This window comes from Dama dama, chromosome 23 (genome assembly GCF_033118175.1).
Source record: "Dama dama isolate Ldn47 chromosome 23, ASM3311817v1, whole genome shotgun sequence".
NCBI classification, from domain to species: Eukaryota; Metazoa; Chordata; class Mammalia; order Artiodactyla; family Cervidae; genus Dama; species Dama dama.
This window is the reverse complement of record NC_083703.1, coordinates 33,744,551-33,757,907: the sequence shown is the minus strand read 5'-3', so window position 1 is coordinate 33,757,907 and position 13,357 is coordinate 33,744,551. Positions and strand designations below refer to the sequence as shown.

The 13,357-nt window shown below is 38.8% G+C and overlaps 1 protein-coding gene across 3 annotated transcripts in view; it reads left to right on the top strand.

Annotated features, from left to right (window-relative positions):
* The window catches only part of NSUN6 (NOP2/Sun RNA methyltransferase 6), a 72,742-nt gene that overhangs the window by 15,439 nt on the left and 43,946 nt on the right, over positions 1–13,357 (top strand). For all 3 annotated transcript variants that reach the window (XM_061126319.1, XM_061126321.1, XM_061126320.1), the window contains 2 exons: positions 8,705–8,814; positions 9,691–9,844. In XM_061126319.1, coding sequence (XP_060982302.1) covers positions 8,705–8,814; positions 9,691–9,844 — 264 coding nt within the window. The remainder of the gene's footprint in view (positions 1–8,704; positions 8,815–9,690; positions 9,845–13,357) is intronic.

Here is a 13,357-nt window from a genome sequence, read left to right as displayed (position 1 = left end):
ATAGTTGCCCTGTCACTAGCGTCAGCACTTTAGTTTTCAATTACTGTTTGTATGTATGAAATAATAGGGTGAATACAATGGAATATTCAAGTAATTGCTCAAAGACTGCTGGTTCAATACAAATAGCAATCTTGCTGAAAAGAAACATTTGGTTGACATGCAAATGAGATATCATGATCATGTGATATCTCAATATTATATTATGCAAATGAGATATCAGATTATATGTATGCAAATGAGATATCATGAGTGTGTGATATCTCAAAATTATATTATCTTCCTTTTAGTGTAGGATTGCTAATATATGCAGTTAAATACATGCCAAGTAGATAAGTGTATTTTTTTTTTTTATTTTATTTATTTATTTTTTTTGTCATACATTGATATGAATCAGCCATAGATTTACACGTATTCCCCATCCCGATCCCCCCTCCCACCTCCCTCTCCACCCGATTCCTCTGGGTCTTCCCAGTGCACCAGGTCCGAGCACTTGTCTCATGCATCCCACCTGGGCTGGTAATCTGTTTCACCATAGATAGTATACATGCTGTTCTTTTGAAATATCCCACCCTCACATTCTCCCACAGAGTTCAAAAGTCTGTTCTGTATTTCTGTGCCTCTTTTTCTGTTTTGCATATAGGGTTATCGTTACTAATATATGCAGTTAAATACATGCCAAGTAGATAAGTGTATTTTTTTATATGCTCTTTAGTGGGTCATTCTCATAATCTTGACCCTCTCTTTAATGGGTCTTTAATTTGTCAGCATCTCATTTTTAGCTATTTTAATTAGTTTTCTCTTATTCTAAGCACCTTCTTACTATTTTTCTCCAGTCTTTATTACTGTATTCTTGGAAAATCATCTTTATTTAATGCTATTGCTTCACTCTTTTGTTTAAAAACATTTTAATAAAAATCAAGCTTTTAGTATTTTTTTATGGCCCTACGTCAACTTTTATATTTCCTCACTAAAACTTCAGCAATGCTGACTTGCACCTTGACACTTGCATATATATATGATTTTATGTTTTTATACAGTTAGTACTTGTGTTGAAAGATTCCCGAAGACCACTCCCCAGCTCAGTGATTCTCTTGGAGGACTCAGAGGATTCCACATGTAGTCATACTTGTGACCATGGTTTATTACAGTGAAAGAATCTGAAGCAAAATCAACAAAATAAAAGGTGCCTGGAATGAAGTCTAGGGAAAACCATTTGCAAACTGCAGAGTCTTTTTCCAGTGGAGTCATGCAGTGTGCACTTAACTCCTTGGGCAACAAGGATGACAATGCATACGTGAGATGTCACCATCCAGGAAAGCTCCTTAGAGATAGGCATCCAAGGTTTTCATTTAGGGCTGGTTGTGTGGGCACCTCATGCCTGGTAGGTACCCAAATTCTAGCCTCCCAGAAGGAAAGTCAGTGTCCCTCATAAACCATATTATTTGTTTACAAATTGTTACAGATAATGTAGGCACATTGAGCTACCCTTGGTGATGGACAGGGAGGCCTGGCATGCTTCAGTCCATGGGGTCTCAAAGAGTCGGACATGACTGAGCAACTGAACTGAACTGAATCAGTTAAGAGTGGGAACTCCCCTGATTCTGAGTTCCAGGATACTAACCAAGGATCAGCCTCATCACCAGGCCTTCCAAAGAAAGGATAGTAGTTCTTTTTCACTGTGGTTTTTCATTTGTTTTTATTTTTGGATATGCTGGGTCTCTAGTTGAGGCATGTGGGCTTAGTTGCCCTGCAACATGTGGGATCTTAGTTCCCTGACCAGGGATTGAACTCATGTGGATTCTTAACTGCTGGACCACCAGGGAAGTCCTTGGCCCACTAGGTTAATGCTCTTCCCCATAGTCTCCTATTCTTTCCTTTCAAAGAAATGGTTATTCTCATAAAACCTTTCTGATTAACATTACAGAGTTCACAAAATATTTTTTGAATTGGTGCTGTGTGTGAGACCCAAAGATATTATACAGATGGGTGAAACATAGTTTAGTCTAAAAGCAGGTGAATGTTGGTACAAGTCAAACCGCAGTAGATTCCTGGGGAAGGATATGAATTAAGTACCATCCAAGCAGAGAAGAGGAAGAGCTGAATGCAAAGAAGTGGGTAAAGATTTTCTCCAAAGAGATGTTATTTCAGTTGAGCCTTGTAGGCGAGTAAGAAGGAGGTAGATGAGATAAAGTAGGCAAGGGTACACAGGGTAGAGAGAAAGTACATGCAAAGGTACAGAGGAATGAAAATCCATGGTGGTTTGTGACAAAAGTGACTGGGAATCTGTCATTTTTCAGAGAGGTTGGTGAAAGAAGATGTTGAAGTTAGAAGAGGTAGAGCAAAATGTGAAGGATTCATTTTAAATTTTATTAATTTTTATTGGAGTATAGTTGCTTTACAATGCTGTGCTATTAATAGTTTCTATTGTGCAGGAGAGTGAATCAGCCGCATTTTTATACATATCATATATATATGTATAAATATATGATATTTATCATGTATATATATATGATATGTATAGCCAATAAGATCATCTATACCATTTTTCTAGATTCTATGTATATGTGTTAATATACAACATTTGTTTTTCTCTTTCTGACTGACTTCACTCTGTATGACAGTCTCTAGTCCATCTACATCTCTACAAATGACCCAGTCTCATTCTGTTTTATGGCTCAGTAATAATATAATTGTATATATGTGCCACATCTTTATTCATTCCTCTGTTGATGGACATTTAAGTTGTTTCCATGTCCTGGCTGTTGTAAATAGTGCTACAATGAACATTGGGGTGCATGTGTCTTTTTGAAGGATTATTTTTTAAAACTAAGAAGTGTTTTATTTTTTTGCACAGAATATAGGAGCCAAACAACTTTTATTACAGTCATGATTTTAGAAATATAATACTGGTAGTAGCATAAAGCTGTTTTTTTCCAAACTGCATGTAGACCTTGACTCATTAGTAGGTTGTGAAATCAGTTTAACTGGTTGTTTGTAGTTTTTTTTTTTAAGGAATAGGGATTTTATTATATAATCTCCTGGAGTGTACGTGGTAAGATGTTTCGTGAAACATTTGCTATAAATGTAAGTGTGGATAGGCACACATGTGTACTGGGATGCCGTTCAAGTGCATTTCTCACATTGGGTTGCAGCCAAAAAAGCCTGAAAACACTTTTTTTCCAAAGATGAATTGCAGGCCTGGAGCCGAGTTAGGGAGCTATTTTAGTCTTTTATCTCCAGCAGTATGGTGAACTAGATAACTTGAGAATGTTTCTGCTACTTAGGCCTAGGAATACTGAACAAAAAATAGGTCCTAAATGCATAACAGAGTGATTAAGAACCTTAGTGAGATACTCAGGGGTTAGAATGAAGAGTAACTGAAAATTGAGCAGTAAGTGTGTGAGCTAAGATTAAGGGTTGAGGAGTTTGAGGGAGAAGGTGCTTCGTCCCCTGAACTTAGGGGCTTTGGTTTTAACAACATGTTGTTAGTGCTAAGAGGTGCTGCTGCTGCTAAGTTGCTTGAGTCGTGTCCGACTCTGTGACCCATAGATGAGAGCCCACCAGGCTCCCTTGTCCATGGGATTCTCCAGGCAAGAACACTGGAATGGGTTGCCATTTCCTTCTCCAATGCATGAAAGTGAAAAGTGAGTGAAGTCGCTCAGTCATGTCTGACTCTCAGCGACCCCATGGACTGCAGCCTACCAGGCTCCTCTGTCCATGGGATTTTCCAGGCTGGAAAGAGTACTGGAGTGGGTTGCCAGTGCCTTCTTCGGCTGAGGTGAGAACCATCCAAAAGTCAGTGCAAGGCAGTAATTAGGAGTTGGAGCTCTCTTGCCATGGAGCCTGGGTTGCGGGGCCGGGGCGGAAATCTATGAGATGCATAACTGCGGTTCCATACCTGTAAGGGTTTGGAGTTCAAATTCATACTACCCATGTGGTCTTGACACCTGTGGTTTGAGAAATTGACATAATAATTGGATCCTAAGCCAGTTCTTGAGGTGCTTGACAAAAGCACTGCAGAGTGGCACCTGTCAGCCCAGGCCGTACTTCTTTCTTACAGTTAGAAGCTACACTAGGAATCAAACTACCATGAGTGAGAACCAGCATATACAACAGACTGAGGGATTAGATTCCCCGAGAACTGTAGCCTGCCAATGTGTACTCAGTCATGTCTGACTTTCTGCAACTCCATGAACTGTAGCCCCCACCACGCTCCTCTGTCTGTGGAATTTTCCGTGCAGGGGTATTGGAGTGGGTTGCCATTTCCTACTCCAGGGATTGAACCTGCGTCTCTTGCATCTCTTGCGTTGGCAGGTGGATTCTTTACCAGCTGTGCTACCTGGGAAGCCCAGAATGTAGCAAAGAGAGCTAATTGGTAGGCACTATAAAATTCAGTTCAGTTCAGTCGCTCAGTCGTGTCTGACTCTCTACAACCCCATGAACCGCAGCATGCCAGGCCTCCCTGTCCATCACCAACTCCTGGAGTCCACCCAAACCCATGTCCATGAGTCGGTGATGCCATCCAACCATCTCATCCTTTGTCGTCCCCTTCTCCTCCTGCCCTCAATCTTTCCCAGCATCAGGGTCTTTTCAAATGAGTCAGCTCTTTGCATCAGGTGGCCAAAGTATTGGAGTTTCAGCTTCAACATCAGTCCTTCCAATGAACATTCAGGACTGATGTCCTTTAGGATGGACTGGTTGGATCTCCTTGCAGTCCAAGGGACTCTCAAGAGTCTTCTCCAACACCACAGTTCAAAATCATCAATACTTCGGCACTCAGCTTTCTTTATAAAATTAGTCTTCTTGAAAATGATTAAAAGCAAAAGGGAAAATCTAAAACATAAAAGACCCTAAGAGGGGAAAAAAAAATTGAAAAAGAATTTCTAGACATTAAAATTTCATTAAAATTAAAAAGTCATTTAGTGAGTTAAACTCTAGACTCAACAGATGAGAGAATTAATGAACTAGAAGATGGCTTATGCGTATCACCTAGAATACAGCGGGTAAAGGCGGTAAAGCAATAGGAAGTATGAAGCTGAGTAATGAGAACAAGAATGAAAAGGCACTACATGTTCCTAATGAATCCCAGATGTAGAGATTAGAAATAATGTGGGAGAGACAATATTCAAAAATATAATGAAGAATTTTCTAGAATTGATGAAAGTCGGATTTAAGAAATACAGTCTCTGAAGGCAAAAGTAAATATACATACATGACTAGGTGCTTCAGAATGAAACTGAAGAACACCAAAGACATCAGGAGGATCTGAAAGCAACCAAAGATAAAACACAGAAGTTAGATCACTGGATAAAACAATATCCAGTGATCAGATGAGGCAAGTCTGATGTCGGGGGTGGAAGGGCCTGGGAGACGTGTCAGAGAATTAGAGGTGGCATTGTTTGGTAACTCAGTGAGTGTTAGAAGTTATAGGAGGAGATTCAGGATGATGCCAGGATTTGTGTTCTGGCTGCTCAGGTAGATAACATCATTTTGACTGGAAACACAGGAGGATGAAGCTTTGGGCTGTTCCCAAGGATTTGAGGAGTGGATCAGGGAATCATAACATTTTTTAGGACTTGTTGAGTGTGAAGTAGCTGTAGGACATCTATACATAGCTGTCTGCAGATAATCAGTCTAGAAAGGCTGATCATTAGAATATGTGGGTTCACAACAAGGTCCAGCTCTATAGCACAGGGAACTATAGTATCCAGTGATAAACTGTAATGGAAAAGAATATGAAAAAGAATAGCTGATTCACATTGTGGTACAGCAGAGATTAACACAACATTATAAACAACTATACTTCAATAAAATAAAGAACATGTAGGTTATCTTTGTAAGTGGTCACTGAAACCATGAGATTGTCAGGGTTTGGGATACAAATCGAGAAGAGATGATGGCATGTTTGAGAACCTGGAGAAATGAACCTTGTCCAGAAATAGCTGGAGAATGAGCAGTGAATGTGTAGGACCTGGAAGGAGGAGGATAAATCTGAGAAGCTTACTGAGATTTGATCAGTTGGAGATCTTGAAAAGAAAATGCACTTAATTCCTTGAATGAACTTAAAATGCACTTAAAAATGCAAGGAGTTAGGACCACACATATGACATGTTGCCAACCAGGGAACCTCATCAGACGTGTGAAAGGTTGTTGTTGAACGATATGATGCCGGGATTCTTGGCCTCCGGAGGAGACGAATTCAATCCAGGGCCAGAGACGAGGCTGGATCACTCAGAGCTTTTGTGTAATAAAGTTTTATTAAAGTATAAAGGAGATAGAGGAAGCTTCTGACATAGGCATCAGAAGGGGGCAGAAAGAGTATCCCCCTCCTAGTCTTCAGCTGAATGTTATATAGTCACTAGCAGTCTGTTAATGAAAAGAAAGGAATGTCTTAAAACTCAGAATGGCACCATGTAATTCATCCCAGGCCATAAAGCAATTGACTTGAATCTTATAGAAGGGCAGATTACCATACAAATCATTTCATTTACATAGATTAGGGGAACAATATCTGAGTATAATATACAGGTTTGTCAAGTAGGTTCTGAGCCATTTGGAGGAACTTGAAGACAGAGTCTGGGGTACATTAACATAGCTTAAGACAAACATTTCCATAAGAAAAAATGTAATGGTTAACTCGAGGTTTGAGAATAGTTAGCTTCAGGTGAAACCAGGTGTCATGGCAGCACAGCATTTTAAGAGAAACCTTCTTTTATATTTGTATAGAGAAGGAAAAAATTATCACGTTTGTTTCCTTCTGCAGCTCAAGAGAGATAAATATGTCTGGCACTTGCAGCCTGTTTCTTCTGTTTGGAGACCCCTGGCCTTCCTGCCTGTTACCCTTTCACATGCAGTGCTTGACATGTTTATTTGGGGCTCATCACATAGGTACCCCCAACCTTTGAGAAAGTGGCTCTGAGTGTTAGATGTGATACCAGGCTTCAGTGTGTGAAGGAATGGATGAGAGGTGAGAAATTGGAGAACACTGAAGAAAGTTGGATAGCAGAGGAAGAAAAGACTTACCTTTGTCTTGTTTAAAACATTAATAACTTACTGTGCACCAATCTACCACCTCAGAAATGTTTTTGCATTTCTCACATGTTGTCTGTTTTAGTCTTTAAAGACAGAAACTTTTGTTGCTCTTCTCTTCTAATGCTGTTATGAAACAGCAATGCTTGTTAAATGATGAAGCATTTTTTTTCCTTTGGGGTTGTGGTTTTAATCTACATAGAGCTTCATTGGATTAGAATATAAACACTTGATCACGTCCCTTCTAACACAGAAGGCATCAGAGCTGGTGATAACAGACACCAGGCTGGGCCCCAAGGGGCGCCTTGGCCTGTTCTAGCCTTTGTGTCATTTCCTGTGACCTTAGTCCTGCCTTAGTGTTTTTTTTTTAATTTTAAATTGAGGTATAGTTGATATAAGTTATAGGTATACAATGTAGTGATTCACAAATTTTAAAGGTTATGCTCCATTTATAGTTATAAAATGTTGGCTATACCATAAGAAAGAATGAAATAATACCATTTGCAACAACATGGATGGACCTAGAGAGATGATCATACTAAGTGAAGTCAGTCAGAGAAAGATGAATACCACATGAAACCACTTGTACAGGGAATCCAAAAAAAAAAAAAAACAACAACCATGAATTTATTTACAGAAGTAGACTCAGACATAAAAAATAAATTTGTAGTTATCAAAGGGGACAGGTGAGGAGGTGGGGTAAATTAGGAGTATGTGTTGAACAGACACTTCTATATTTGAAATAGATAAACAACAAAGTTCTGTTGTATAGCATATGGAACTGTATTCAATATATAGTAATAACCTATAAGGGAAAAGAATATGGAAAAGAGTCTACATATATATGTATGTGTGTGTGTGTGTGTATATATACATATAACTGAATCACTTTGCTGTATACTTGAAACTTACTCAGCATTGTAAATTGAGTGTACTTCAGTAAAGAAAAAAATATTGGCTATATTCCCTGTATCATATACTCTTGTAGGTTATTTTAAACATAATAGTTTGTACCTCTTAATCCCCTACTCCTGTCTTGCCCCTCCCCACCTCTCTCTCCCCACTAGTTTGTTCTCTGTAAGTCAGCTTCTTTCTTGTTATATTTGTTAGTTGTATTTGATGAAGCAGTTTTTGATGCCACATATTACCTTGCACCAAGACCATCTTCTCAAGTGCCCGTCATCTTTGTAATTAAAAAACCTCAAACTTCATTTATTTATTTATTGTTGGCTGCACTGTGTCTGCGTTGCTGCCTGTGGGCTCTCTCTAGTTTCAGCAGCAGGGGCTCCTCTCCGGCTGTGTGTGTGCCTCTCATTGTGGTGGCTTCTCTTGTTGCAGAGCACGTGCTCCAGGGCATGTGGGTTTGGTAGTTGTGGCCCAAGGGCTTCAGTTGCCCCACAGCACGTGGGATCTTCCCGGATCAGGGACTGAACCCGTGTCTGCCATGTTGCCAGGTGGATTCTCAACCGCTGGACCACCAGGGAAGTCCTTCTTTATAACTCTTAAGAAACTATTTCTTGTGTATTTATCTTCTTTCTTCCAACTTTTTCTTATTTATTCACTTGAAATAATGAAGACTGAAGAGGTTATTTATTTAGGGTTAGTTTGAAACCCTGAAAAGGTTGGTTGACGTTGGACGTGCATCACTCTTTACACTTTCACTCCTCTTCTCTAGGAAGGATATAAAACAACAGCCTTGTGAAGTCATTGTTGGAGGCCAGTGTGGCAATGCTGTGTTAAGAGGAGCCCATGTCTATGTCCCTGGAATCGTGTCAGCCTCAAAATGTGAGTATAATGTTTAGGTTTCTCTATAAAACAGCTGCTAACATTTATGTGTATCATCATATTGAAAATTTATTAAATCCTCACTCAGTTGCATTTCAAACTTGCTTTAACAAAGATCTTTTCCAAGTTGGGCATTTAGTATAGCCCATTGAGGTGTGTATCTGAGAAGGACTAACGAATTATGCATCCGTATGTGGGTTTTCTGCCCATTTCTTTTATTCCCCTTCAGGACATGTGTGATGTTAGAGGATCATGACTGATGAAAAGAGTGGAAGATGTCAGTGAAATTTTGTTTTCCGTTCTTTACTCAATTGTGCTGAAACCTCAGGCTGCTGACCTGTCAATTACAGGGGGAACATTCCAAGTCTGGAATCTTAACATTGGGATGAAACTCAGTATTCTTAATTTACTCTTTTAAGGAATGTTAGATTTGGGGAAAATAATTGGAATAGAAGATACCTTTCCTTTTCTGCTCAGCTAAGGGCTTCCAGCTGAGGTTGGATATTTGCTGATTTTTTTTTTATTTGGATCCTCTCAAGGCATGTGGGATATTAGTTCCCAGATTGGGAGTTGAACAGGTGTCCCATGTATTAGGAGTCTTAACCACTGGACAGCCAGGGAAGTCCCTGAGGCTGGATGTTTCGAAGACTGTTCTGCATCTTTGTTTTCCTAAGGAAAAAAAATAGATTTATTGTTGTCAAACATTTGAAAGTTAAACAGTTGTATTTTCTGTCAGAAGTTATAGTAAGACCATGAGCCAGGTTAGACTGCTTCATGTCCACTACTGATGCCCGTAGGCCTCCCCAGTCTTAAAGCTTGAAGAATTTTCATGGTTCTGCCAGTGTCAGTGTAATATGACTTTCTTCTTTTCTCTAGTTATGAAAGGTGGAGATGATGTTTCCGTATACTCTGATATTAAAGGCAAATGTAAGAAAGGAGCCAAAGAATTTGATGGGACAAAAATATTTCTTGGAAATGGAATTTCTGAACTAAGCCGCAAAGAGATCTTCAGTGGGCTGCCTGAACTGAAGTACGTCAGCAACTATTGTTTTGGGGAAAATAACCATCCTTTTTGTGGTTCAAAGAAAATGTAAAATAATGTAAAAATATGTATAATTGCATTATATGACTAATTTTTTTTGTTATAAGTTCAATTGGAAAATACTTATTTAGCACATACTGCCATTTTTTGGGTGGGGGGAAATATCCTTTTAGTTAAAAGCGTAAATGCTCAGATGAAGGAGTCTATTAAGTTGAAAAGTTTTGCATCTTTGATAACATTATTTATCTTGATAAAGGATGAATTAGATGGCCTCTCCAGATCTTTTTTTTAACAGTCTGTGTGAGAAAAGCTTATAGTTTTAATATTAAAAAGAAAAAAAATTTTAACTAAAAAATTTACCAGGAAGCCAGGACTCAACGTGAATACTTGTGGTTAAAAATTAATGTTTGGATTTACTCACACCTAACTTTTATTATGTCTTAATTTAAAAAATTTGTTTATTTATTCCCATGCTGGGTCTTCGTTGTGGTGCGTGGGCTTCTCATTGTGGTGGCTTCTCCTGTTGAGGAGCAGCGGTCTAGGCGCAGGGGCTTCAGCAGTTGCACCTCTCAGGGTGCAGAGCGCAGGTCAGTAGTTGTGGTGCATGGGCCTAGTTGCTCTGCGGCACGTGGGATCTTCCTGGATCAGGGATCAAATCTGTGTCCCCGACATTGGCAGGTGGTTTCTTATCCACTGGGACACCAGGGAAATCCCACTCACCTGAATTAGAACAAGTTAGTTTAAAATCATCTCTGGTTGCTACAAGTGAAAGTGAAAGTTGCTCAGGTATGTCCCACTCTTTGCGACCCCGTGGGCTATACAGTCCATGGAATTCTCCAGGCCAGAATACTGCAGTGGGTAGCCTTTCCCTTCTCCAGGGGATTTTCCCAACCCAGGGATTGAACCCAGGTTTCCCGTGTTACAGGCGGATTCTTTCCTAGTCGTGCCACCAGGGGAGCCCAAGAATACTGGAGTGGGTAGCCTATCCCTGCCAGCGGATCTTCCTGACTCAGGAATCGAACTGGGGTCTCCTGCATTGCAGGTGGATTCTTTACCAGCAGGCACTAAGCAAATTAAATCTGTGTATAATCCAGTTTCTTAAATTTTTAAAATTGAAATATAATTGATTTACAGTGTTGTGTTCATTTCTACTATACAGCAAAGTGACTCAGGTATACATATATACATATTCTTTTTTATGTTCTTTTCCATTATGTTTATTACAGGATATTGAATGTAGTTCCCTGTGCTATACAGAAGGACCTTGTTGTTTATATAAAACTTATATAAAACTGTATATAAAACTTATATCTCTTAATCCTAAACTCCCAATCCACCTCTTCCCCCAACTGCCTCTTGGAAACCACAAGTCTGTGAGTCTGTTTCTGTTTTGTAGGTAGGCTCATTTGTGTCTTTATTTTTGCTTAGTATTTTCAGGCTGTTTCAGAAATTCTGTAGATAGCTCTGTTACTCCAAAGTTGACAGCTAATGGAGACATGCTGAAAGCTGTGAATTTATTCATCTAGAAGAGAGCCACTTACCTGATTCTTGGGACAGTTTTTCATATTTCAGCAATTGGAATTTATAGTTGATATTAATTCTTCTAAAGACATAGGCTATTCCCTCCATCTAGAGGTAGCAATACTTTCCAGATGACCAAGAATAAATTCTTCTTCTTGGACGTGCTTCTGAATATGAAGATTATGCATACATCTATGTGTTAATCTTTGGGTCTGTAATAGGGAGTTGATAGTTTGACTGCTTCCTTTAGTTTATTAATAGTGGCACACATTTCATGCTCTTATTTGATGTGGTGGTTCCAGTAATTAGGTCCACAGACATCTGAGTACTGTTTTCTTTGTTGGTAGGAGTAGAATGCCGCCATCTTTCAAGAAACTTGATTTTTAGAAAAAAATTTAATTTTTTTTGGAGTATAATTATATTTACAATGTTGCATTAGTCATAAATGTACAGAAATGTGATTTAGTTCATATATCTATTCTTTTGATTCTTTTCCCATATAGATTATAACAGAGTATTTAGTAGAGTTCCTTGTGCTCTATAGTAGGTCCTTGTTGATTATCTGTTTTATATATAGTAGTGTGTATATGTTAATTCCAGCCTCTGATCTGTCCCTCCCTGTTGTCCTTCCCCCTGGTAACCATATTTATTCTCTAAGTCTGTGAGTCTGTTTCTGTTTTGTAAATATGTTCATTTGTATCATTTTTTTAAAGATTCTGCATATAAGTGATACCATATGATATTTGTCTTTTGTCTGACTTACTTAGTATGATAATCTCTAGGTTCATCCATGTTCTTGCAAGTGGCATTATTTCATTCCTTTTTATGACTGAGTAATATTCCATTATACACACGCACACACCCACCCCTCATCTTCTTTATCCATTTCTTTGTCGATGGACATTTAGGTGCTTCCATGTCTTGACTGTTGTGAACAGTGCTGTAGTAAACACTGGGGGTGCATGTATCTTTTCAAAATATGATTTTATTCAGATATTATGGCCAGGAGTGGGATTGCTGGATCACGTGGTGGCTCTATTTTTAGTTAGTTTTTTTAAGAATATTTATTTTGTATTGGGGTGTAGCTGATTAACAATGTTGTGATGGTTTCAGGTGAACAACAAAGGGACTCAGCCATACATAATACATGTATCCATTCTCCCCCAGACCCCCCTCCCATCCAGGCTGCCACTTAACACTGAGCAGAGTTGCATGTGATACTCAGTAGGTCCTTGGGTTATCCATTTAAAATGTGTACATGACCGTACCAATCTCCCTAACTATCCCTTCCCCCCCAGCAACCATAAGTTCATTTTCTAAGTCTGTGAATCTCCTTCTGTTTTATTTGTTTCATTCTTTTTTAGATTCTACATAAAAGACATGCATATCATAATTATTCTTCTCTGTCCGACTTACTTCACTCAGTGTGACACTCTCTAGGTCCATCCATGTTACTGCAAATGGCATTATTTCATTCTTGTTAATGGCTGAGTAATATTCCATTGTAGATATGTAACACATTTTCTTTATCGATTCTTCTGTTGATGGATATTTTAGTTTTTTAAGGAACTTCCATACTATTCTACAGAGTGCACCAACTTACATTCCTACCAACAGTGTAAGTAGAAGGGTTCCTTTTTTCTGCACCCTCTACAGCATTTATTTTTTGTACACTTTTTGATAATGGCCATTCTGACCTGTGTGAGGTGATAACTCATTGTAGTTTTGATTTGCAGCTCTCAAGTAATTAGTGATATTGAACATCTTTTCATGAGCTGTTTGGCCATCCGTATGTCTTTGGAGAAATGTCTGTTTAGATCTTCCCATTTTTTGGTTGGGTTGTTTGCTTTTTTGATATAGAACTGCATGAGCTATTTGTATACTTTGGAGATTAGTTGCATCTTTTTCTCCCATTTTGTTGGTTGCCTTTTTGTTTTGTCTATGGTTTCCTTGCTGTGCAAAAACTTTTGAGTTTATTTA